Below are 26,520 nucleotides of genomic sequence, written 5' to 3'. Positions count from 1 at the left end.
GAGTTTCTTATATTCCTAGCGTGAACCAGCTTACCGCCAGTGCCGCCGAGGCCCGATACCCCCTTTATATTAATAGGGTTCCTGAATCGGGGTCAAGTCCACTTCCTGTCCTTTCAGAAGATGGCTCAGGCCATCAGTGGCCCCTTTACTGTGTTGCAGATTTATCTGCAGCACAGTCGGTCTTCATCTTGCCGCCATTGTCACTTCTGATGTCTTTGATTACCCTGACAGCAACCTTTGAGAAACTCAAGAGTAGTCTCAGGTCCTGTTCCCGCATTGTCCTCAGGGACTTCTCTCCAACTTCCACCACAAGGGTTTGGCCCTTCGGTGCAACCTTCCCGTTGATTACCTTCCAATCTTCTGTTGAGACTTTCAGGTTTTGAAAACCTATTTTCTGAATCAGTGTCTCTGGAGAGGTATCCTTAAGATTTGGCACCCAGGTTAATATCTTTGCGGTCTTGAAGAGCTCAGGTGCTTCGCATCCTCCCATGGTGACATTTGGGGCAACTTTTCCTTAAGCCAGTCCGCTGTACCCACCCCCTCACAGACAAAGATGACCACTGTGATCCAGATACTCTCTCGTGAATTTGGGTCCTGGACCATTGCCCCCCCCCCCCCCCCAAATCTTCTCAAAGAGCATGAGATGCTGCTGCTGCGAGGTGATCTTGACCAGTGGATAGCTTTGCTGGATACCCGCCATCCTAAAAACCCAGACTACAGTACTATAGGTCTATTTCCCTATTTCTTGCCTTGATTTTTTGTGGATATGCTTATCCTGAGAAGTGGGAGTCTTAGATTCCTCCCTTGTTCTCTTGCTGCCTGCCCTCGATGTAGAAGGGGTTTGTACACCCCCTTCACACTGGGACAGTCTTTCTTGGAGGTCTTGGGCTCAGGTCCTTTTATTTCCCTCCACTTTTGTTTAGGAAGCCACTCTTTTCTTTCCTTTAGCTTTTGTTCTCTAAGAAGTTTCCTCCTCTGAGCCCCAGACAAGTCTTTGATCTTAATCTGGCCCAACATCTCAGTAACCATTCTTACTTCTTGAACTGGTCTGTCCCCCTGTTCAGCTGAGGGGATGTTTTCCATCGGTTCCAGCCCCGATGTTTGGGTGTCTGCGGTCTCAACTTGCCCCTCACTATTACTATTTTCTTTAGTGTCCATTTTGGTCTTCCAAGAGTTGGGAATCTAATTGGTCCACACCACAGAAACCCCACGCAGCAGAAGGCTAATTACTCAGAGAGATCGCCCGGTATCCCTGAGGCTCCATTCACGGCACATCTTTCCATGTGCCACGCACCCCTCGGCATGGATCGCATCACACCTTGGGTTGGGTATTCACACCTTGGGTTGGGTATTGAGGAGTTAGGAAATGTTAAGGAATGGCTGTGGGATGACAGATTGTTGTGGGAGACACTTAGTCTGGTCCATCAGCCAAGACGTTACCGACCATAGGTTCCCACAGCCAGCATAGCCCTCAGCTTCCCGCAATCACACAAGCCTCCCCACCCGTACATTAAATGCTACTTCAAGGTGGTGTCCCCGGGGGGGGGGGGGGGGGGTGTGAGTCCCTGTACTTTCATGTAGTTCCAATAGGTGGCGGCATTATAAGTAGCCTTCAAAATAGCATCTGAAATGGAAGTGTGTTTCAGGCAGAGGGGTGTTAGTGAGTATCTTTTATCAGGAAACCAGACCATCGTAGATATTTATTGATGCTTGCAGAATGTCTGCGCAGACCTGACGCAGTGAACAAAAGCATGGAGCGTCTATAGATAAGGCATCTGTCATCATTGCAACCAGGTCGTGCGAACCTGTCTTATCTCCTGCCAGCTGCCCACACACAGCTGCGACTTGATAACTGAAGAAATGAACTACAGTGTGTTCATTGCCACAAAAATGCAAATGAACTTCTCCTTCTCTATGACAACACAATGCATCACATATGTCTGCACTCCCAAATGAGCTCACAAAACTTCATTGGAATGTTCTTCCTGGTCCACCATACAGTCAGAATCTCGCACTTTCATCCGCTTGGCCCAATGAAGGATGCGCTCCGTTTAGCAGTGCATGGATGATGGGAAGGTTATTGATACAGTGAGATGTTGGCTCTGACTTAACCGGTAGAGCAGTGCCATGTGGGTGTACAGGCATAAGGCTGTCGCATTGAATAGAAATTGTGTTGAAAAATATGATTTTGCAGCCAAAAGAGTGGGGAATAATATGGTGTGTTGGAACGGTGAATAAAATTAACTTAATTTCAGAAAAAAAGTGTCATTACTTATCAAATGCCTAATGTATTTACTCCGTGACTACTGTGTCGACATTTGCATACTATCAATATTGTTTGGTAGTATTTGAATGTTAATCCAAGCTGACAGGCAGAAAACCATTTTGAGTAGCAGCTTTCTTCATGAGTTGGTACAACAGATCTCTTTCGCTTATTGACAAAGTAAAATTACAGCCAAGATAATGTTTTGTACCCTTATATTCCTCAATTTTTAAGGAAAATGTTAAGAACTTCCAGTTGTATGATGTTGTGGTTCCTTTTCCTCCCTATTCTTTCTGTCTAAACTACCTCATAGCTGAAAATGAGACAGTGTGGGCTAGTGTAGAGGAATTGAAAATTCATCATGTTTTATTTTGTTTGATAATAGTTCTATAAACCGAAGTCTTTACCAGGATGCTGTTGTCAAATAATCTATAGAAATGTCTCTTCATAATGGGGCCATATAGTAGTTACACATTTCTTTGGTGTAGCAATGTTGGAACTTGGAATAGAATGGGAAAAAAAGACAGATAAGATGCCCATTGTTTTGTGGCATCACATTCCTGTTCATACTGCACCATTCTTCAGGCGTTTTACTTCTGTGAACAAGTGTTTGGTTTGGCTAGCAGAGTAAAGAGAGAAATATGTTGTAGTTCCAAGAGCTTAGTATCAATGAAGTTACAAGATCTCAGAACCTGACATCAAAGAAGTTCTTTGCTATTAAAAGTTTCCTACTAAGATACAGGTGTGGCACATTTGTTGATTTACATGCAACTGGAAGCAGAAATTTGTCATGGGCCCAGGAAAGAATTAGAAGAAGGAAATTGTTCTCATAACTCGAAGAGGACCTAAAGAGTAAAATGTACTGAGGCAGATGATTAACATGTCCCTTCTGTCAAATTTTGTGTATGTATTCCACCTGTAGCTTATGTCACTCGGGGACTTCTGGTATTTACAATAATACTATTAAGTAAAAATTATTTTGTGTGTGATATAAAACTTTACCAATTGGGAATGTGGTTTGAGAGAAATGTAAACTTTTCTGTTTGACTGCTGGTGTTGGTGAACAAAGGATCTACATTGTTCCTGTTGGTGGTGTGCTTAGGTCTAACATGTAGACTGAGCTGTATCAACTTTACAACTAGCAGCACAATATGTATTTAGCTGGGTAACACTTTATGCAGGTTATAAGTGAAATCTTAGCTAAAGTTCTCATAGGTATTGGAAGTGGTCATTATGTTGTAAATCTGAGGCCATGGTATCGGTGGAAAATTTTCCTCTGACTACATTCACATGGTACTGGCTATGCGCAGTGGATTGTACCCTTGATGGAAAACATCATATTTTGTAGTTATTCATTATCAGGGGCGAGTTAGTTTCCAACTGCCACCTGTTATGGAGCAGCAAGTTACATATTTAGATTTTTCTGTGTTATTGCATAGTTTAATTTTTAAATACCGAACCTATTTTTGTATTTAAGAGATGTAATCTCATGTTGTAGGTAACTGTAAAGGGCAGACTGGCACAGTGTGTAGCACAGTTCTCATTTATTTTGAATGACCAGCTACACAGCTCAATAAGGTGTCGGCCTCCATTGGTGACACTTGAGTAAGGTAGCAAGTTACTTATTGAGCTTTCTGTGAGTGCTTTTACAATTAATTCTTAAGTTAGTAGTACTAAGATGGATAGGATGTATGCATGCTATGTGTGGACACAGGAGGAGCTGGTTGCAATTCATGAACAGCTGAAAATACTTTTGGCCATGGTAATCCATTTTCAGGCCGCTGCCTGGGGGTGCAGCGTAGGTGGAGTATCTGGCGTGTCACATGGTATGCCTCAGGTGTCATTTGTTTCGCCCATGGGATCTAATGCCGAGGCACCTTTCTGTGTATCCAGCGTGGTGGATCTGCCCTTACTGCAGGGTGGGTGGTAATGCTTTTGCATCACTCAAAGTGAAGAGAGCCAACGTGGAGGCTGGCTGTCTAGCCTCACCCATTCGCCCCGAGTGGACAGGATTTCTGGAACCCCAGATTTCTGGAACCCCTTGAGCAGGGTCTGTAGCAGGCACACCAGGGATGGGAGTCTAGTCATTATTGGGAGCTCCGATGTTAGACATGTTACGGAAAGTATCCAGGGCTGGAAAGAAGTGCGCTTGGTATGGTAGCCACATTTGAGATGTGGAAGAAGCCCTGCCTGTGGCTATCAAGTGCAGGGTGCAGTTGTGTGGAAGTTGTCTCTCACGTTGACACCAATGATGTCTATTTGTTTGGGTTCTGAGGCCATTCTCAGTTTAGAAGAGTGCCTGGCAAAAGTGGTAGAGACTGCTGGCCTCATGTGCGAGCTGCAAACAGCGCTCACAGTTTGCAGCATCATTACTAGAATTGATTGGGGCCCTTTGGTTTGGAATTGAGTGGAGGGTCTCAACCAAAAGCTTCGTTGATTCTGTGATGATCTTGGCTGCAGATTTCTGGAACTGCATTGTGGGGAGTTGTAGGACTACCCTTGACCCAGGTCAGGGATGCACTTCACAAAGGAACCAACTAATCATGTAGCAGAATACTTGTGGAGTGCAAAGGGAATTTGTTTAAGGCTGGGCGTTCATGAACGCCCACCAGTCAGTGTGCAGAAAGTGAAATCAGACAGCATATAAAGTAAAGCCACTTTAACTGTCCAAATTTTAGTAGTAAATTGTCAAAGTATTCATAAAAAAGTTCCTGCATTTACTGCCCTTCAGGAAATTTTTTCTCAGAACTGAATGGCTAAAACCCGAAGCAGAAAGCTTTGAAATACTTAGTGAGGTACGGAATGTGTATTGAAAAGATATATTAGACACTATAGGAGGGGCTGTTAGTTGCTCTCGACAAAAATTGAAATTGAGTCTGACTGAAGTTACGTGGATGCGTGTAACTGTTCCACATGAGCTCGAGTTAATTATCGCATTTATTACTGGCCACCTAATTCCGTCGGGATAGTTTCACAACTACTAAAGGAAAGTTTATGCTCAGTAGCCGATAAGCAGTTGGTGGCACCACACGTTGATGAATGAACATAATTTAGTTGCAGTATGATGGACATACAGAAATTATGGGCATAGTTCAAATGGATTGTAAATTGTGCTCTCGAGAAGTATGTGCTGAGTAAGTGATTAAGGGTGGGAAAGACGCAACATTGTTTAATAACCAAATTCAGAAATTGCTGAGGAAGCAGAGAATGTTGCACTCTGTTAAAAGAACGTGAAAATGATGGCAGGAAAACGTTAGTAGAGATTAGTGCTTCTATAAAAAGAGCAATGTGTGAAGCATGTAATTACTATCAATGTCATACCTTAGCAAAGGATCTTGCAAAGAACCCAAGAAAATTCTGGTCCTGCATAAAATCGCTAAGTGCATCGAAGGCTTCTGTCCAGTCACTGTTGTGACAGTAGAAAACAGCCAAAGAAAAGATGAAGTCTTAAATTTATAAATTTATTATTTGAACAAATTGTTGACAAAGGGGATCGTACAGATGTACTGTCATATGGCCGTTGCGCAGACACCCCTATGGAGGACATAGGCATCCCTGGTGCAGAGAAGCAACTGAAAGAATTGAAAACAAATAATTCACTAACCCCCTTGTGTGATCCCAGTATGCTTTTGCAGTACTCTGCTGCATTGGCCCCTTAGCTTGCATTTATCAGAGATATCATGCCTAGTGCAAAGTCCCCCAACTACTGGAAAAAAAGTTCTGACAACTCCTGTATATAAGAAGAGTAAAAGAATGGAACCAAAAAATTATAGACCAATATCCTTAAAAGCTTGCCTGCGGAATTCTGGAACATTTTGTCTGTCAGAATACAGGGTGATTCAAAAAGAATACCACAACTTTAAAAATGTGTATTTAATGAAAGAAACATAATATAACCTTCTTTTATACATCATTACAAAGAGTATTTAAAAAGGTTTTTTTTCACTCAAAAACAAGTTCAGAGATATTCAATATGGCCCCCTCCAGACACTCGAGCAATATCAACCCGATACTCCAACTCGTTCCACACTCTCTGTAGCATATCAGGCGTAACAGTTTGGATAGTTGCTGTTATTTCTCATTTCAAATCATCAATGGTGGCTGGGAGAGGTGGCCGAAACGCCATATCCTTAACATACCCCCATAAGAAAAAATCGCAGGGGGTAAGATCAGGGCTTCTTGGAGGCCAGTGATGAAGTCTCTGTCACGGGCTGCCTGGCGGCCGATCCATCGCTTCGGGTAGTTGACGTTCAGGTTTCATAACTAACCTTTTTTGTAGGACTCTCCATACAGTTGATTGTGGAATTTGCAGCTCTCTGCTAGCTCTGCGAGTCGATTTTCCTGGGCTGCGAACAAATGCTTGCTGGATGCGTGCTACATTTTCATCACTCGTTCTCGGCCGTCCAGAACTTTTCCCTTTGCACAAACACCCATTCTCTGTAAACTGTTTATACCAACGTTTAATACACCACCTATCAGGAGGTTTAACGCCATACTTCGTTCGAAATGCACGCTGAACAACTGTCGTCGATTCACTTCTGCCATACTCAATAACACAAAAAGCTTTATGTTGAGCGGTCGCCATCTTAGCATTAACTGACGCTGACGCCTAGTCAACAGCGCCTCAAGCGAACAAATGTACAACTAAATGAAACTTTATAGCTCCCTTAATTCGCCGACAGATGGTGCTTAGCTCTGCCTTTTGTCGTTGCAGAGTTTTAAATTCCTAAAGTTGTGGTATTCTTTTCGAATCACCCTGTATAATGAATTTCGTTGAGGTGGAAGAGCTGTCCACAAATCAGCACAGATTTAGAAATCATCGCTCATGGGGAAATTCAGGTTGTTGCTTTCTCACGTGAGGGACAAGAAAATTGTCAGGAGTGTGCAATGGAAGTGTGAGAGGTCTGCTATTTTTCTGTGTATACATAAACAATCTGACATACAGGGTGAGCAGCAATCTGTAACTGTTTTCTGGTGATGTGTGGTGGGCCGGCTGGTTCTAGGCGCTTCAGTCCGTTACTGCGCTGCTGCTACGGTCGCAGGTTCGAATCCTGCCTCGGGCATGGATGTGTGTGATGTCCTTAGGTTAGTTAGGTTTAAGTAGTTCTGAGTTCTAGGGGACTGATGACCTCAGATGTTAAGTCCCATAGTGCTTAGAGCAATTTGAACCATTTTGATGTGTGGTGTACGGGAAGGTGTCATCATTGAGTGACTGTTGGAGGATTCAAGATGACTTAAACAAAATTTTTAGTTAGTGCAATGAATGACAGCTAGCTGCAAAAAAAAAAGTAAGTTTATACAGACAAGTAGGAAAAACAATCCCATAATGTTCAAAAGCATTAGCAGTGTACTGCTTGACACATTCGCACCGATTAAATATCTGGGTATAATGTTCCTCCAAAGTGAAATGAAATGAGCATGTAAGGTTGTATGTTAGTAGGGTAGCAAATGGTAGAATTCAGTTTATTGGGAGAATTTTTGGAAAGTGTGGTTCATCTGTAAAGGAGACCACATATAGAACATTGGTGTGCCATGTCCTGAAGTACTGTTAGTGTTTGGGATCACTGAATTGTAGTCCCTCCCTCCTTCCTTCCCTTCCTCCCTCCACCTCGTCCGAGTTTCCAGTGGCCCACATTCTTGGATGTGGCATTAATATTTGATGAGATACGTAGTAGTGCCATTGGCCCAGTTTTGTGCTTGGTCATGATAGAAGCACTGGAGGTCCAAGTACTCCTGTTACATTTGTGATCCTAGTACGCGGTTGCTAGATCAGTGCAAGTTCTTGTTTGTAAAGGTAGTTGATCAGAAGTTTTCTTAATTTTCTGCACATTAAGTCTGCCAAATAATTTATTTTGGTTCTGGACATGTGTAATAAACCCTTTTGTATCATATCACAGTCTAGGTGATGGGTGTTAGGATAATGAGAGAGAACATCTTATTCCAACAGCCAGTGTTCTGTTGTCCTGCCAGGATGCAGTAATATGATGACTCCTAGTTTGACAGTTTTTAACAAAACATTTTGGGGATTTTTGTTCGAGTGGTAGCTGCCTGGAGGAAAAAAAAAAAAACTCAACTTCGAGGCTTAAACACTGAATAGATGTTTAGGGTTTGTGGAAGAAATAGCCACACACAGAAAATAATGAACCCAAACACTTTCATTTTATGCTAACAATGTCCACTTTTCTACAAACTGTTTTTCACAGCTTGTTTCCTGTGTAAGTATCTATGTACCCAATATATTCAATACAAGGAATAAAGTAGTTTTAGCACAGAGGTATGACGCACACATCAGACACATGATAGTCATTTGTGGTTCTCCTAGGTCAGGTACCGAGCAAACTGAATTAGCTTTATTGGGAAAATACAAGAAACAATTATGTTGGGGATGAGTCTGTGAGGGTAAAGAAATTTCATGATGCACAAAAAACTGAATTATGAATTAGTTTTTTTGTGTGGACGAAAAACACTTGGCAAAGATAACAAAGTACAGACAAAAAAGATGAAGCAGTAATGAACCAAGTAATCCAAGGAAGATAGGAAACTGCAAGAACAATTATTTGGATATGAGAGTCAAAAAGCAGTGAAATATGATGGTCAAACTGTTTTCTCCCAGATGAAGTATGTTGCTAGGAAATATAGCAGCCAGCCTCTGTAAAAATGAATGATCGTTGAAGGAAGAACACACATGCTAATAAAACAAACAAAATATTACTGTAAATATTTTTTCTGGTAGGTTAGTACTTGAAAAAGCTACACACATAATAAATATTGCACAGTTCTCAAGGTAAATTTTAACAAAATAGTTTTTCACAAAAAATTGTGCTTCAGACAATAAGCAAACCACTTTATATTAAAAATAAGACTAATACAAATTGACTGTGACAAGGAATAATATCACAAGTGAGTGAAATGCAGTAGAGTGTTGATTATCTGAACTGGGGGAACATTGGTGTTAGGGAAACTGGTTTATTCAGATAATCAAACTAGATACATTTATTCACCAATAAAAACTACATGTGTTTATAATATGAATGTTTTGGTGTTACAAAGGCAAGTGCAGTAGGAATGTATGTAGTACAATCTAGGGAACAAAAAATATGTAGTACATATGCATTTTGAATGTATAGTAATTATTTACAGGCTTCACTCTTAAAAATCCTTAATTTTGGTCTGTCTAAGCAGGCCTACCCACTTTCTTCAGGGCAGTTATCTGACAGTGGTCACCTTCATCTTGCTTCAAACCATCACAAGGCAGAATCTACAATGTAAATGCTTCAGAAGGAGCCAGTATATTTTCAGCTTCATTTTCTGGATCACTAGTTAATGAGATGCAGGTAGTGTCAGCATTGTCAGTGACAAGGTTTATAGTTTTGCTATCCCAGGATTTGGTGCCCTGGATCTGTATCATAAACGCTCATCCATTCTTGAATGTCTTCATCACATTAATGGCAATTGAATTCTGTGCATCATTTTCAATTAGACTTTGAGAACTTTCTGCCATTCTTAAAATTTTATTGAAGCTTTTTTATTTCATGTTCGTTTATTTATTTATTTATTATAATATAAATAATAAATATTCTGTTCCTTTACACTGTCCCATGCGGCTCCAATCATCTAGGATGCATCTTTCAAATAAGTAAATATTTTTATGGTTTCTTAAGACTTTCTTCTCCCTGCTCTTCTCCTTCTAACAATAACTTACATAATAATTATTTTTGTAACACAGTTTGAAGGTTTTGATAACGACTTGATCCATATGCTGTCATAAGGAGATCATGTTAGGTGTATAAAAAAAACACTTTTTGAAACTTATTCTTTCGGTTGAAGATATCATGGGGTGGATGTGTGGGTGCAATAATGTTTTCTCCCTTTTGCCATCCTTTAACTGGTGAGTTTTTACAGAGGGTGCAAAAACTTCCAGAAACTATTCCATGAAAATCGTACTACCCGTCAGTGCCCTCTTTTGTGAGTTGTAAACAGTAGGCATCCCAGACACATTAATGTGTTAGGAACAATGTGACTTCTAACTTTTACCAGTGATGAGCATAGGCAGTTGGTGGCTATCAGTAACATCAGTACAGGCTAAAGCAATAATACGATCTTTGCTTATTTTAGGATGAGGTGCATCTAATTCACAACATGAAGCAAGAGTTTTTCATGGCAAAGCTTTCCAATTGAACCCAGTTTCGTCAGCATGATACGTGTTTTCAAGAGCACAATCTTCTTTTCTCAATACGGCTGCTTGTTTGATTTTGAAAGAATTAGCAGACAAGTTTTTTTTTTCTTGTACTTGAATCTCAAAAATGCCATGCCTTGACATAAAGCATTTAATCGGCCAGTGCTTGCTTTAAAATTTGTTCCTGTGTTTGCCACTAGTAAACAGAATAGTATAGTTGTGTGTATATCTGTAATTGCTGACTGAACAACCTTGTACTCATTAGATAACTTGGTTGCAGATTCAAATTCCTTTAACCTTTTATTAATCTCCTTCTTAGCTCTCATAGAAAGGACAACACGTTTAGGTTTAGGCATTTTATATCACAAGTATACTTTACGCGGCACGGTTGACACAAGTGATCATAAGAGTGCAGATAGTTACTGTTATTGGCAACTAGGCATTTGGGGGTGAGAGAGGAGGGAGGGTGTATGGAGGACTGAACCACAAAGATCAAAGTGGGGGGGGGGGGGGGGGGTAAGGGGGGAAGACGTGAATGAGTAACAGTTCGGTTGACTTCTGCTCTACTGTAATATCTAATTCAGTATTGTAGCATGAAACACAAATGGGAAGTTAGTTTTAAAGGAGTAGAAAAATATATCAGCATTAAATATAAGCTATTAAAGAAATGTTTGTATTAACTGGCCTAACTTACTCTCTTCCTTAAATAATTTAGCTCAGTTTTTGTCTGCAAAATGGTGTAATGTTCTAGAAACATCAATATTTTGTGCTCCTTTATTTTCAGTTGATGGTATTACCAAACCAATAACTTTTTCTGACTTGTTATGGAACAGTAGTAATTATTTTCAGTTTGAAAAACAGTGCTCAGCTTTTGCAGTATTCAAAGGCACCATTAGATACATCAAAACTGCTCCCTAGACGGTAGGTCAACTCTGTACCAGCGAGCTGTTTTACTAGTAGCACTACTATGTCTCGCACACCAGAAAGTTTTGATATTTGCACATTAAGTAAAGTTCTTACCAACATCAACTGTGCTAGTAATACAGTGGAAATGTCATTAGAAAATACTGGTCTAAAAGTGCTTCTTTCGTAAGGTGTTGGTCACAGGTGGTAGATTAGAACAAAAACTAAGCTGCTCTGAAAGTGTCTGTAATGCTTCATGTCTTGACGCTGCAAATTTTGTTGCAAATAAATAATATAAGTCACCTTTTTTAAAAAGTTGAACTCTAAATTTAGTCACTGGCTCTTTCAGCCTCTCGTCCTTGGAAATCTCATTGTAGGTGGTCTTTGCTGTTTTCATTCATGTGTGAGGTAATTCACACTTTATACCCCATCTTTCACTGATACTGAAAGCTTTGTCAAGCAGTAGTCCTTTAAAAGCATTTCTGTTAGTCCCATTCCTAAACGGTGACATGTAACTATAAGTCCATAATCTCATATTGTGTGGTCTTAAGTGATTTTTCTCCCTTCTTTTTTTCCATTGAGCTACTAAAAGGGCACAAAAGTTTTAAGGCTGGTGAATTTCCCCATGACTTAAACATGGGGGAGGCCTCAGACATAGCCAACCAATTCAGCTCATATTTAGCAGGTTACTTCTGTAGAACCTAAAATGAAAGAACTCTTAAGAAATTTTGACTCTACCACCTCATTTTTTGAGAAAGCTATCCTAAAAGAGCATAATGTCCAATCAACTCAGAATTGACAGGATCGATAGATAATCGAAAATTAAGCATTTTTTCTCAATGTATACAGGGTCCATTCACAGGTATTTTCTTAGAAATCAAGGAAAGACACTTCTTTTGACTGCTGCTTATGTATCCATAAGGTAAGAGCTGTTGAACAAAAGTGTCACTGGTGTAGTGACCAAGGCATCTGATTGCAGAGCAGAGAGACTTTGTTCAGTTCCTAGTTGTATTCTGAAGGTTTTTTATTCATATTTTTTTTCCATTTCGAAATTGTCCTCACTCTGTTTAATGTCCTAAATTTCCTTCAAACAGATAGGTGGATGGTACTTGTCATAAACATTTGAAGTAAATATACTTGGAGCATCACTTATGAATACAACTGCATCGTTCCTTCAGAAGATTCAGAGGGAAACAAACTTGGTTAACATTTAAAAATATTTGTTTTACAGGAATTTTGATGCGCACCACGCATATGATAACGTTGAAAAATCAGTGCTGAAAATTGGCCGTGGCCGTGGTTTATGCTGTAAACCATTATTACCTCTGCTTGGCTGTGCAATTCCCACTTCTTTTCCAGAAGCAGGCTGTAATTTTGTAACCTCTAAATAAAGTTTTTAACTTCGTGGTAAAAACAAAATTTAGTTTGCTAGCACACAGGTGGGAAGTTTGATGATGATATGTGTACTGTGCAAGTCGATTGCCCCCTCCTCATCTATAAACATCCTGTCATACATGAATGTGTTAGTTTGTCCATCCCTAGAAATCCAGTATCAGACAAAACTTGTTTTTAAACATTGGAAAGTGCAGGCTGGAATGTCAACAATATTATGAAAAGGATAGATTGCTACTCACTGTAAAGATGACATGTTGAGTTGCACAATGAAAAGATTGTTACAAATAAGCTTTTGGACAAAGCCTTCTTCAGAAAAGAAATGCACTCACATTCGCACAAGCAAACACACCTCACACACACGACTGCTACATTCAGTCGCTCTGGCCAGACTGGAACAGAAATGTGTTGAATGGTAGCAACAATCTGAAACAGGATGGAGAAGGGGAGGGATAACAGGGTACGGGAGGGGAAGAGGCGTCTGCACTGCCTGGCAGAGCATGCAGGGACTAAAAGTCGCAAGACAGGGCTGACAGGAACAACGTTGGGAGGCTGTGGGGAAGGGAGAGCAGGGGAAAAATTAGTGAGTGGAAAGGAGAGGAGCATAGAAGGGGGAAAGGCGCGTGGATGCGCTGGCAGAAAGCAGTGTGCAGTGAAGGTGAGGAGAGGCAAAGTGTGAAAAGTTGACAGAACAGAGGGGCCGGAAACAGTTGGATTGAGGATGGGGGGGGGGGTGTAAGTAGATTACCATAGGTTGGGGCTGGGATGATTTTGGGAATGGAGAATATGTTGTAAGAATCACTCCCATCTGCGCAGTTCGGAAAAGCTGTCAGTGGAGGGAAGGATGCAGATGCCGGGATTATGAAGCAGCCACAGAAATAGAGTATTTTATGTACAGCTTGTGTTGTGTCACAGGGTAGTCCACTTTGCTCTCGGCCACAGTTTAGCAGTAGCCATTCATCCTTGTGGACAGCTCTCCCATCCACTTTACTTGGTCCTCCTCAACCCCTCATGCCACCTTCTTGGGTGCTGACCACCCCCTCTGATGGCTCCATCCACACATCTGTCCACATTAAACTCAACAACCACCAACAGTACTTGCATTTTGACAGCTGTTGTCCTTTCCACACCGAAAAATCCCTCCCATACAGCTTGGCCATCCAGGGACGGCAAATCTTCAGTGACTAGAGATCCCTTGCCTGGTATGTTGAAAGTCTCACAAAGGCCTTCATGGATATCCTATACCCTGTACTCTATACCCCAGACCTACTTTGCAACAGATATCTGGTGCCAGATCACCGTACACTGCCTCATCCTCACTAACTCCCAAGAACCATCTTCATAGGAGAGCCCCCCTTTGTCACCCAATACCAACCTGAACTGGAACAACAGAACCACCTCCTTCATCAGGACTTTGATTGTCTATCATCATGCCCTGGAATGACATATATCCTACCCAAGCTCGCTCCCAGCCCTTCGTAAGGTGGTGCTCCATTGCCCACACAACCTCCACAACATCCTAGTCCATCCCTATGGCACCCCCAGTTCCAACCCCTTGCCACAGGGACAATGTGGAAGTCCCAGTTTCAAGACCTGCACAATCCACTCACCCAACACAAGGAAGTTTTGTCATTGGCTTATCCTACCACATCAAAGGCTAGGTGACATGTGAAAGCTGCCATGCTACATACTAGCTCTGCTGCAATCATTGTTCAGCTTTTTATATTGGTGTGGCCACCACCAAACTGTGGACAAGAGCAGAGTGGACCATTCTGTGTCAAAATGTGGAGCTGTACATAACATGTGGCACTTGATTTCAATGGCTACTTCACAACTCTTGATCTTACCCTCTACCACCAGCTTATTTGAACTGCGCAGCTGGGAATTACCCTCACAACAAATTCTCCGCTCCCAAAATCATCCGGGCCTCAATCTACAGGAACTGACTGTCCCCACACCCTACCCCAATTGTTTCTGGCTCCTCTGTATTGTCACCTCACAATTTGCCTACCGTGCATTGCTGTCTGCCAACAGATCCACCAGTCTTTTCCTCTTCCCTGTTCTTCTCCTTTCTGCTCTGTGTTTTTCCCCTCCTGCTCCCCTCTCCCCCTCCCCCCCTCCCCACAGTCTCTCAATGCTATCTCTCTCTCTCTCTCTCTCTCTCTCTCTCTCTCTCTCTCAGCTCTGTCCTGCCATCTCCAGTTAATGCATGCTCTGTAAGGCTGTGTTCCTCTACCCCCGCCCATACCTGTGTGTGTGTGTGTGTGTGTGTGTGTGTGTGTGTGTGTGTGTGTGCGTGTGCGTGTGCGTGTGCGTGACAGAGACAGACGGGGGGTGCTTGCATGTGTGAATGTTTGTGTGTTTCTCTTTCCTGAAGAAAGATTATTTGTAACAGTCTTTTCATTGTGCCTGTCTGTAACTCAACTTGTCATCTTTATGGTGAGTACAATTTATCCTTTTCAAAATGTATCAGCAATGTAATGACTTTAAAATTTTCTTAAGCTAGGTTTTGTAAATTGAATATTCTGTTTCCCGGATTTGGAGCCTGTGGAATAAACATTTTTTTAAAGAGTTGGTTAATCGATTCACCTCTTCTCTACCCCGGGGACCAAATTAATCATTAATTTCTTATTAGCACAGGAAAACGTTAGGCTACAATTTTCCAGATGCTGTGATGGATATTGCACTGTCTGTGAGTGCGTTATTTTATGTACACAGCCAACTGTGACAAAGGTTAGTGTCGCTCCCTTATGCAGTAACGTGCACCGAATCCTCGTCATTACAGCAATCTTACTCGGAATTGTTTTCATACAATGAGAGGCTTAAAATTGTATTTCATTATTAATTCAAGTTATTTGAGAAATTTATTGGCCTACTTTGTTGTTATTCCTAATTGATTCACTTACTGTGTTAAACCTACTGTTCCTACCAATTTTGATGCAGAAAAAACACAAATGAGAAAGAAAAAAAAAGAAAAATGGAAAGAAACTGCATAGTACAACTGGGAATTGAACACAGGTTCCCTGCTTCAGAGTCAGATGCCATGGTTGCTAGACCAGCAGCGCATGGCTTCCGGTTACGTAAGCAGCAGTCGACAAAGTTTCTTTTCTTGATTTGTGGGAAAATATGCATTTGTGGATGCCATATATGTTCAAAACTGTCCAGTTTTCCATTATCTATCGATCTCATCAATTTTTAGTTGATTGCACATCATGATCTTCAGTGGTAGTTATACAAAAACATAGGGGTTGTTGAGCCAAAAATCTTTGTGTCTGGTTGCATACAAGCAACTTGCCAACTACAAGCCGAATCAGTTGTCCATGTTGGGGGCCTTCCATTTGTTATCGCTACATTTTGTTCATTACATTTCTTGATCATAACAATTATGTTTGGTAGAATCTTCAAAAAGTCTAAAAAACCCTTCTTGAATGCATAGGTAGTGTCGTACCTCCCAGCCCAGCACTCCAGGAACAAGTTTCTAAATGCTGCATCATAGCATGCTGACACCATAAAATTGTTAATGTTCTCAACTCTTTTATAAAACAAGGCTGTCTTTTTATTATTAGCCTCTGCATTCCCTTCGACAAAATTTAAACAGTAATTTGCGGTGTATGAGACACACATGAGCTGTTAATATCTCAGATTTTTACACCATTGCATATGTCACTCATGATCCTTCTGCAGTGCCCATTGCATGTGGAATGGGGAGCTTTTTGTATATGTTGTAGCAGGATTCTATTAATTCTTTGTCTCTGTTGGGTACTGGTGATGGGCTGTTACATGGTCAAGTTATGTGGAATGTAAACTGTCGCTGTTTTCGGCTCTGAGTTGTGATTTCAAATGTCCACAGCCACAACCAGTCGGACTACCCAGTGACAAACAAACAAACAATTTTCACTTATATATTTCCAACATTAAATAGAACACAACTACATAAAATAATAAAACTCAATAAAACAGATTACCTTTGAAAATGTATACAGGGTGTCCCAGAAATCATTTGACAAACTTCTAGGTGAGATGGGGCACATCATTAAGGTTTTAAAATAGCTTAGCAACCAATGACCACAAACATCAGGGGTAAGTGGTAGCAGAGATGAAGATCGGAAAGGAAACAAGAGTGTGATTCATTGGAAACACTTACTGGACATCATTTAATACACCATGTGTACTCATTGATACAGCTCTAATGTTACAAGTATGTTTGGAGTTTGCACCATCAAACACCATGTGTGCCTGACACCTGCAGAGAATTGACTGCTGGACGGACACACACTAGAAGTTTCTTTGATTGTAGCAGCTGGGCAAATGATTCTTGCAACAAGATACATTTCAGATGCCACAGGATCGCTATATTTGAGAGATATCATAGCTTAGCACAGAAAGAAATAATGGCTTGATAAATCTGGTAAGTGTGGGGGCCAAGGAACCCATCCACCATGCCCAGTCCATCGATGCGGCAGTGGTCTGTTCAAATGCCTGTGAGCAGGCACATCATGTTCAAACCACATGCTGCCTCTCACATTTACTGGTAACATCCTATGGCATGCTGGGAAGAACCTGTTCCAGAAATGTCTGATAATTCATGGTGGTAAAGCAGAAAGGTAAAAGGTATTGCCCAATTGAAGTGATGTTGTGTCATGTGGTGCCACATGCCATGTGGGGCTTCCTGGTGCTCAAAAATGCTCATTGTGGTGATTGACTATGCCATACCTAGTAAATGTGGCCTCATCAGCAAACAATACCTATGCTGTGAAATACACATCTCACCACTTGGCCATTTTCTTGCAGAAACCACTGTGCAAAAACTGCACTATTTATTTGGGGATGAAAGATGTGTTAGGACTCGGCATTCAAGACACACTGCACACTGTTATGAGACATTCTTAAGCCTGAGGTAATGGCACGTATGCTGGTGCTTGGATTAGTCTCCACAAAATCCAACACATTTTCCTCCCTAATGACTAAATATACCAATTCTGACCAGCCCTCACTAGCCCTGCCACACCTTAATCACCCATACTTGCACAAACTGTGATGCAGTTTATGTCTGAGAAACATTGTTGATAAATGCATCTAGTGGCTTGTCCATTGCCCTCAGCTATTCCATACATTATGTGTGCATCTGAAAGTTCACATTTCGTATTTCATTCCGTGCTTCTTACATGCTGGTTAGTGCTTGAATGAGGAAACCCTCACATTCCCCTCCAGTACTCACACCTAGCGGAACTCTCTTCCAGTACTCTAGTGTACAGCCCCACCTACGTTGTTGCGTACACCATGGGTTGCTATGCATGATGTGCATAACCTCCCCTAGAAGTTAGTCATATTTCTAAGACACCCTGTGTAAGATACGCATCGTAGAAACACAGAGTCGTAAAGTAGCTGAACGGAGATGGAACTGGACCAACATTTTAACTGGAGCATTTGTTCCACAGATCAGTTGAAACAGACTAACCATAGGATGAACCTTTCCCACCCGAAGCACGAACACATGAGTGCTGCCAGGATTAATCATTGTATTAATAGGTTTTACTGACAATCGGTTTTTGACTGATGATAGTAAATCGTGTCATACTATCAAATAACTTTCGGGAATTCAGCCAGGTAACACTTTCAGCGACCGCCGATATTTCGGCGGGAGAACACCCCGCCATTTTCAAGGCAAACTGCAACGGACAGGCGTACATGCAAATTTAATACCTCGGTTCTCGGACCTAAGCAGGAAAGAGAAAAAAAAAACACACACACACACACACACACACACACACACACACACACACACACTGAACACTAGTGCCACCAAAGATGACCAAAGTCAGAGCTATCGATAGTGAGACTATGAATTCGCAGGTGAGGCAGCATTGACTCTGTTCCTCTGTTTTTTGACAAGGGAGAGAGCCGGATTCCAAACAGAGTTTAAACAGAAACCTCCATCCCTGTTAACGAGGTTGCTCGCTAATTTAATCTCAACTGCATCCCGAATCACACTGTCCCAATAGCTGGACTTGCATGCCAATATCTCGGTGTTATTATATAACATGGGGTGACCAGTATCCAAGCAATGTTCGGCAATAGCAGATCTATTTGGCTGCTGTAATCGTGTGTGCCGTTTATGCTCAGTACATCTGTCCTCCACGGTCCTGATAGTTTGACCAGTATATGCCATGCTGCAGCTACAAGGGACACGGTATACACCCGCCTTACGCAGTCCAGGATCATCCTTAACGGAACTCAAAAGCGCTCTAATTTTAGATGGAGGTCGGAAAACACATTTCACATCGTATTTCCGTAAAATACGACTGATCTTATTGGACGTCTTTCCTACGTAAGGCAAGAAGGCAGTAGACTTAGGTATTGACTCAGAATTATCATCAATCACCTGATGTACAGTTGGTCGATAGCGCAACGCACGTTCAATCTGTCTATCACTGTAACCATTTTGACAAAATGTAACTTCAAGATGGGACAGCTCAGCTGGCAAAGTCTCAGCGTCAGAAACGACATGTGCCCTGTGTACCAAGGTACGAAGTACCCCTTCACGCTGAGCCGAATGGTGACAACTATTAGCTTGTAAGTACAAGTCGGTGTGAGTACGTTTCCTGTAGACAGCATGTCCCAATGATCCATCATCCTTCCTCCTAACCAACACGTCGAGAAAGGGAAGGCAGAAGGCAACCATCCTCTTCCACCTCCATCGTAAAACGAATGTTCGGGTGGATCGAGTTCAGATGTTCTAGAAAGACATTCAAATTCTCCCTGCCGTGAGGCCAAACAACGAAGGTATCGTCAACGTATCTATAGAAACAGGCGGGTTTTAAAGGCGCCGACTTCAATGCACGTTCCTCGAAGTCTTCCATAAACAAATTTGCGATCACAGGAGACAACGGACTACTCATCGCAACTCCATCTGTCTGCTCGTAATACTGGTCATTAAATAAAAAGTAAGTGGACATCAACAACTAATCTCTTTAGGCATGTGTTGACATGGCATGGCATATATTGGTCAAACTATCAGGACCGTGGAGGACAGATGTACTGAGCATAAACGGCACACACGATTACAGCAGCCAAATAGATCTGCTATTGCCGAACATTGCTTGGATACTGGTCACCCCATGTTATATAATAACACCGAGATATTGGCATGCACGTCCAGCTATTGGGACAGTGTGATTCGGGAGGCAGTTGAGATTAAATTAGCGAGCAACCTCGTTAACAGGGATGGAGGTTTCTGTTTAAACTCTGTTTGGAATCCGGCTCTCTCCCTTGCCAAATAACAGAGGAACAGAGTCAATGCTGCCTCACCTGCGAATTCATAGTCTCACTATCGATAGCTCTGACTTTGGTCATCTTTGGTGGCACTAGTGTTCAGTGTGTGTGTGTGTGTGTGTGTGTGTGTGTGTGTGTGTGTGTGTGTGTGTGTGTGTCATCTTTCCTGCTTCGGTCCAAGAACCGAGGTATTAAATTTGCGTGTACGCCGCCTGTCCGTTGCAGTTTGCCTTGAAAATGGCGGGGTGTTCTTCCGCCGAAATATCGGCGGTCGCTGAAAGTGTTACCTGGCTGAATTCCCGGAAGTTATTTGAAAGTTGTATACGCCAGGAGAAACTCAGGTCTCACGTGTCATACTAGTTAAATTAACTCTCCTTTTTGTATGTAAGTTCATTGTTGTTTACATAATTCTGATATGTTTGGAATGCAATTCATGAGCTGAAAATAGAACACCCAAGTTAAGCCACGATGTTGTATTTACTATACTACTCATAGGTCTTGTTCATTGAACGCCATGCACTAAACAAAATGTCTAATCTACAAACTACTAAATATATGATGCCATGTTAACATGTCAAACAAAGAGTAACACAAGGGATTGTAAGGACAGCTTTCATTTTTATATCAAAGTGGCATAATCCATCGGTTTATGGAATGTCACTGATGTCTATTAACTCTGTTTAACAGAGCCCGTGTTTGTAACAGCACAGTGTTGAAAATTATTCTTACCTGTGGATGTAATAATGCTGATCCTTGTCATACTGCCTGGTTGGTTGATTCAGCCATATTAATCATGAGGTAGAATTTTTCCATGCCTTTCTTTTCGTTCCTTCTCGCTGTGTTTTTTTCACATCACTTTGGTATGACTCTTTCATATTGAAAAATTATAGGTAATTATAATGATGAACTGTAAAAAAAGTCAGTAATTTAGCTCATACCCAAAGTACTAGTTGTGGAACATAGCTGTTAACTACCAACACATAATGGACATCATGAACTTACGTTGATGCATCTCATATTTTGTACTTAGCTACTTTTTGTTTATATCTTAATTTTTCATTATCTTTTACTTCCTTCTTTCCTTTCTTTCGAATATTAGTCACCTCATATTCTGGGACCGCAACCTAATTATGTCGTTAGTTATGGTGCATGTAGGGTCAGAAGGCAACTGTACCTACCACTGACAGGCAGAGAGATCCTCATTCCAGGAAACTTGATTTGACTATTGTTACACATGTTCTCATCTCAACACAGTGTTTAAAATACTGTATTATTTTTTTATAATTGTTTCATCTTGTAACAAACTTGCAATGAAGATAAGTAAAACTCACTAAAATCAATATTGTTATTTACATCTGTGATTTTTACAGTTAATGTGTATGATATGAATTAACATGACCTTTGCTAGTTAATAGATACCTCTTCAGATTTCTTTAAATATGCTTTTAATGTTTGTGGAGGCTATTCTCTTATGCTGACAATCCTCTTTATTTTTTTTTTTAACTTTTACCTTTCACATTATCAGTTCTATAAGATATTGTTTAGTTATATGTAATAATGGGCAGACGTGATAAAGTTACTGATGCATGTCCTAAATTATGTAATAATCCTCAGTATGTATGCTGCTGCTAGTGAAGATGAAGGAGATGACTCTGTGGTTGTTGTGGAAGACATGGAAGAAGAAGATGAGGAAGCAGAGGCAGAAGGTGAGGGAGATGATGATTGCGATGTTTTGGTGGAAGAGGAAGAGGAAGATGATGAAGATGATGATGATGATGAAGAGGAAACTGAAGAAGTGGGTGAGGAAGGTAAAATATTAGCATGCCTGCATGGGATACGTGTGTGTTGTCTGAAGAGTGTGTGTTACCTAGAAAGTAGATAAAGTAAAAGTTGTGGAGTGTATGAATATACTTCTTTTTTTTCAGAGGAGGTTGAAGGTGGCGATGAGTGAGCGTTTTACGGGTTTCAGTGACTGAAAGTGTGTACTGAAAATCAGTGATGGACAATTGTGGAGGATTCCAAACCAGCACAGTCCCTGGCAGTGAGGCATTAATGTGTAATAACAATTGTAAATTATTATTAAAAACTGAAGTGATCGGACATAATGTGAAAGATGCGCTGCTGTAGTAGTCATTTTCTTGACGTGAGTGAGTGACTGATCTTAAATAATGCTCATAAACTTAATGTTGGGTGTACTGATCCTGCATTTTATGTTGTAGAGATATATTTTAAACTGTTTGTGTGCCACGCCTCTTTGCAACTGCCTGATATATCACAATTTTAATTTATAACCTGTTTTATAAAATCAGACCATCGTGCTGCAGAAAATGGCACCTACATGATCAATGAAAAGGTAGAGGTAAGGGGCACATTTTGCATGCCAGATGGAAATGTTGTCAGACAGTCTCTCACTACCATTCTCCTCAGTCCCCACCCTCCACCCACTTTTCCACCTACCAACTGTTGTTTGTTCATTAGTTGTCACTGTGGTCTTACTTAATACTATTGTTTATCCCTTCCTCCCTCCCCACCATCCCTTGCCCCCTTGTCTATGTTAAATTTTTGTTGGTGAATGAAAAAATAATTGTGGAAATATAGTATAATGTTAATATATTATTTTCGCCTAAAATAACAGTTCAGTAATATATTATGTTTGAAATTAGTTCTACAGATCATGGTGTTTTATTTTGTTTGAAGTAAGTATTATGAACATGTTGTTCAGTCACTGAAAATGTGTTCTGACAGTAGATTCAAGAGTTTATTTATCCGCCCACCACCACTGAAACTTACCAAGAGTAAAATTTGACTGTTCATGTTGTTTTTGTACTTGATTTTGTCCAATTAATGGTTTTATCCCCATTTATTAAAGATGAAAGGTAATATTATTACCATTCCACTATTTTTATTGTCAAATGTGTTTTTTGGCAAGTAGATAAAATTTAGGATAGTTCCAATATTTTCCATTAAAACATATGTTGGACACTACCTATTTTCCAACTGTTCTCATTTAGATACTTCAATCCAGATTAATTTTCTATTCTTTCTCCTTTAAATTTACTCATATTTTTGGTACTTTGAAAAACAAATATGACAACGAAAGCAATCAATTATTGATAACATTATTTAACTGGATAGCCCTGAAAGCTCTTCAATCACAACAGTCGTTTATGTGTGTGTGTTCTGCCGCTGCTTGAAAAAGAAATGGTGTTCTATCATCTATTTTTAATTTTTTACATTTCTGTGGTCCCATAAGGACCCGTTCTAATGGATTTATTTTGTGGAGATCAGTTACTTGCAAAGAAGTGAAGTGTATAAATTCCACACCTGTGGAAGGCGTTTCTGCCTTTTGTGTAACTTTCTTCCCTCTTAGTGACTTTGCAAAACATACAATGTTTTGCCATCCATTTTTTTAATTTTTTACACTTCTGTGGTCCCATATAATTCATTCTTAATGAATTTATTTGGTGGCTATCAGTTACTTGCAAAGAAGTAAAATGGTTTTCACTCCACATTTGTGGCAAGTGTCTAGCTTTTGAAAATAATGCTTCATAGCGTTTGATGGGAAACATTTTTCACACTGTTCTAATATATTACAGGGTTGGTTTTCACTATACTTTTTTATTTAAAATACATTAAAATTGTGTATATTCATTACCTAAATCCTCTCTGAAAGCACAACATCTTTTTCCTCACTTTCCTTGTATTTAAAGCAGTATAATTTTAAGCTTTCTACTGTTCTTTGTAGAAAACTTGCATGGTTAGATAAACTATAGCCAATGTTTTGTGCCATGCATTTGTTTTTCAGATGCGGTGTGTGGCATTAAAACTGATTTCCAAGGATACTTTGTTTTAAATTTTATTTCTAAAAAGAATAGCAAACTTAAAAAGCTGTTATAGTTGTTCTTCTACCCTTATCATTAATGAAGTGTTTTGTATTTAGGATTCCATCACAATCCCCATGACTTCAAAAGGGAGTCAGGTTGCTATGAACATACACAACTAATAGTCTTTGTAATTGTTGTAGTTATATTGATTTTTCACCGTAAGATGGTTGCCATTGAAAACATTTGTCTTAAACTTTCACAAAAGTAATCAGTTTGTTACTAAAAATCTGTAAATGTTTACATAATTTTATAAAATTTGTTAGTATCATATGGAAGTATACTGCACAGTGAGTTACCAACAACTATAAACACACTGGCTTCACATCACTTCTCTTCAACAGTAAACATGTTAAAAGATTATATTGACAAGTGCCATTTTGGTACTGCTACAGTATTGTTAAACTTTCAGGTTCTCAATTAGTTGAGACATTTGGATTTGTTCTCTTGTGGATTTTTCTCCCCTGTGTGAATATGTGGTGGTTTTAATTTTTTGCCGTTGCAGTTGTTCCTTGATTTTGTTTGAAGAATAGCAACTTAACATGGTTAAGGATAACAATTTGTGATGAAACTACTTTCTTGTAAGTTCCCATATTGTTATGATTGATGTTTATTTGGAAGTGAATAGGCAAATGTGCTTTATGGTAGAAGGAAAAGAAGAGCATGTGCAAAATGTTTCCATTATGTTGAGCATTTACATTCTGTTAAAAGTGAAGTTACAGATATTGCTGCCAAAGTATTATATGTATTCTTTATCTGAGCATTAAGTTTACTCTTCACATTTGTGAAGATTGAAACTGTGGAAGGCCTGTGAAATGACAAACATGGTAATAACTTTCACTGTTGAAGTACATTCCTCTGAAAGGTTGAAAAGAAATTTGTGGCATTTCAGAAGTACTACATTTCTCCAAATTCAGATGCAGAGGTAGCCATCTGTACTTTAGTTGCTATCAGTTTCAGGAAATTTATTAACTGTATTTTTAAATAAATAATTTTGATACCCTATAATAATAGTAAATGTTGAAATCAGTGTTCCCAAAAGATGTAGTAACTGTAAGGTATTGAAGATATTAGGTAATAGTCTAGTTGTAATTTTCTGCATAGTGAGTTCATGAGTTCTGTAAATCTGTTCTGTATGCACAATGTAAAATATGATATACAGATTTTTTAAGAAAAAGAAAATCAAAATGTACTGTGTACCTTCACTTTATTTTGGAATGCTTTATTTGACTCACTAATAAGTTGTTTATGTATAAAAACTATCCATGAGCAGAATGGAAAAATGTAACTTATTTATTTTTTATTTTATTTTTTTTTGAAAAAAAAAAAAAATTACTCCATATATTCATCAAATGGAAGTGTGATACCATCCCCCCCTTCCCCCCCCCCCTCTCTCTCTCTCTCTCTCTCTCTCTCTCTCTCTCTCTCTCTCTCTCTCTCTCTCTGTGTGTGTGTGTGTGTGTGTGTGTGTGTGTGTGTGTGTGTGTGTGTGTGTGTGTGTGTGTTGTTGGGGTGGGGAGTGCTCACAATATTCCCCACACCCCACCCTTACACATTTCTGTGCCAATTTCCTGTGCCAGTCGCAGCTTTCCCAGTATTAGTTGTACAGTGTGTTGAAGTGTACTATTATGGAAGCTATACAAAATTCTACATTACTTTACTATCGTGATGATTATAGTAGCTTTAAACCCTACATGTAATAAAGTAACTCTTTATATAACAAGTCAAAACTCGCAGAAAAGTCAGTTGCCAATCTTCTGCACAAGTATTTCAGTGAGCTGTAATTCGAATATGAGAGATCATTTAAAATACTGTATGGTATTTGTTTCACTGTGTCTTCTGATCTTTTTTAATGTGATCTGAAATGTTTTATCAGTAGTTCCACATAGAATGTTGAAAAATCTAGCAACATGTGCTGTCTGTGTGAAAATAGGTAAGTATGCTGTTGAATGTAATCAAAAGTGGTAAACCTCTGAGAAAAATTGTGTACCTACATTGCCTGTTTGAGAGTCTTTATGGCCTGTTTAGTTTTTTTGATCTGATGTGCAGGGCCAGTGATGGTTGCATTCCACTTAGCTGTACACACCTTGCTGAGCATTACTGCAGTAAGACTGAAATTCAATTAAAAATAATTGAGGTGGAAAACTTCTTCCTGTCTTAGTCTTAAATTTTTTTCGGTATTTCATAGTGAACGGGAAACGTAGGCTAAGAATATTTTTAAAAATTTTTAAGTGAACTATCAGCGTTGTGATAGGCATGATTTCAAATTCATGTACTTATGAAAATTTTTTGATAAAGAAAAACAAAAGTACTTCAATCTGCTTTTCTTTAATGATTTAACCTGAGTTCTAGCAAAGTAAATAATTATTTTCCTGTAGAAATATGGGTTAATAAATATGTATTGAGTCCCAAGAATCAGCTGTAAACAAATAACGTTTACCAGGAGGTATATATATACACAGGGTTATTACAAATGATTGAAGTGATTTCACAGCTCTACAATAACTTTATTATTTGAGATACTTTCAAAATGGTTTGCACACACATACAAGAACTCAAAAAGTTTTTTTAGGCATTCACAAATGTTTGATATGTGCCCCTTTAGTGATTCGGCAGACATCAAGCTGATAATC

At 39.9% G+C, this 26,520-nt stretch overlaps 1 protein-coding gene across 3 annotated transcripts in view; it reads left to right on the top strand.

Annotated features, from left to right (window-relative positions):
* LOC126183501 (protein SET) overlaps positions 1-25,190 on the top strand; it is a 64,687-nt gene extending 39,497 nt beyond the window's left edge. The window contains exons 6-7 of one of the 3 annotated variants that reach the window (XM_049925543.1): positions 21,639-21,814; positions 21,932-25,190. In XM_049925543.1, the coding sequence (XP_049781500.1) occupies positions 21,639-21,814; positions 21,932-21,957 (202 nt within the window). In that variant the 3' untranslated portion in view covers positions 21,958-25,190. Of the gene's footprint in view, positions 1-21,620; positions 21,815-21,931 lie in introns of all 3 variants that reach the window. The other 2 variants (XM_049925542.1, XM_049925541.1) reach the window with 2 other exon arrangements.
* Positions 25,191-26,520: the final 1,330 nt, after the last annotated feature.

Source organism: Schistocerca cancellata, chromosome 4 (genome assembly GCF_023864275.1).
Source record: "Schistocerca cancellata isolate TAMUIC-IGC-003103 chromosome 4, iqSchCanc2.1, whole genome shotgun sequence".
In the NCBI taxonomy this organism is placed as follows: domain Eukaryota; kingdom Metazoa; phylum Arthropoda; class Insecta; order Orthoptera; family Acrididae; genus Schistocerca; species Schistocerca cancellata.
This window is presented reverse-complemented; position numbering and strand designations above follow the sequence as displayed.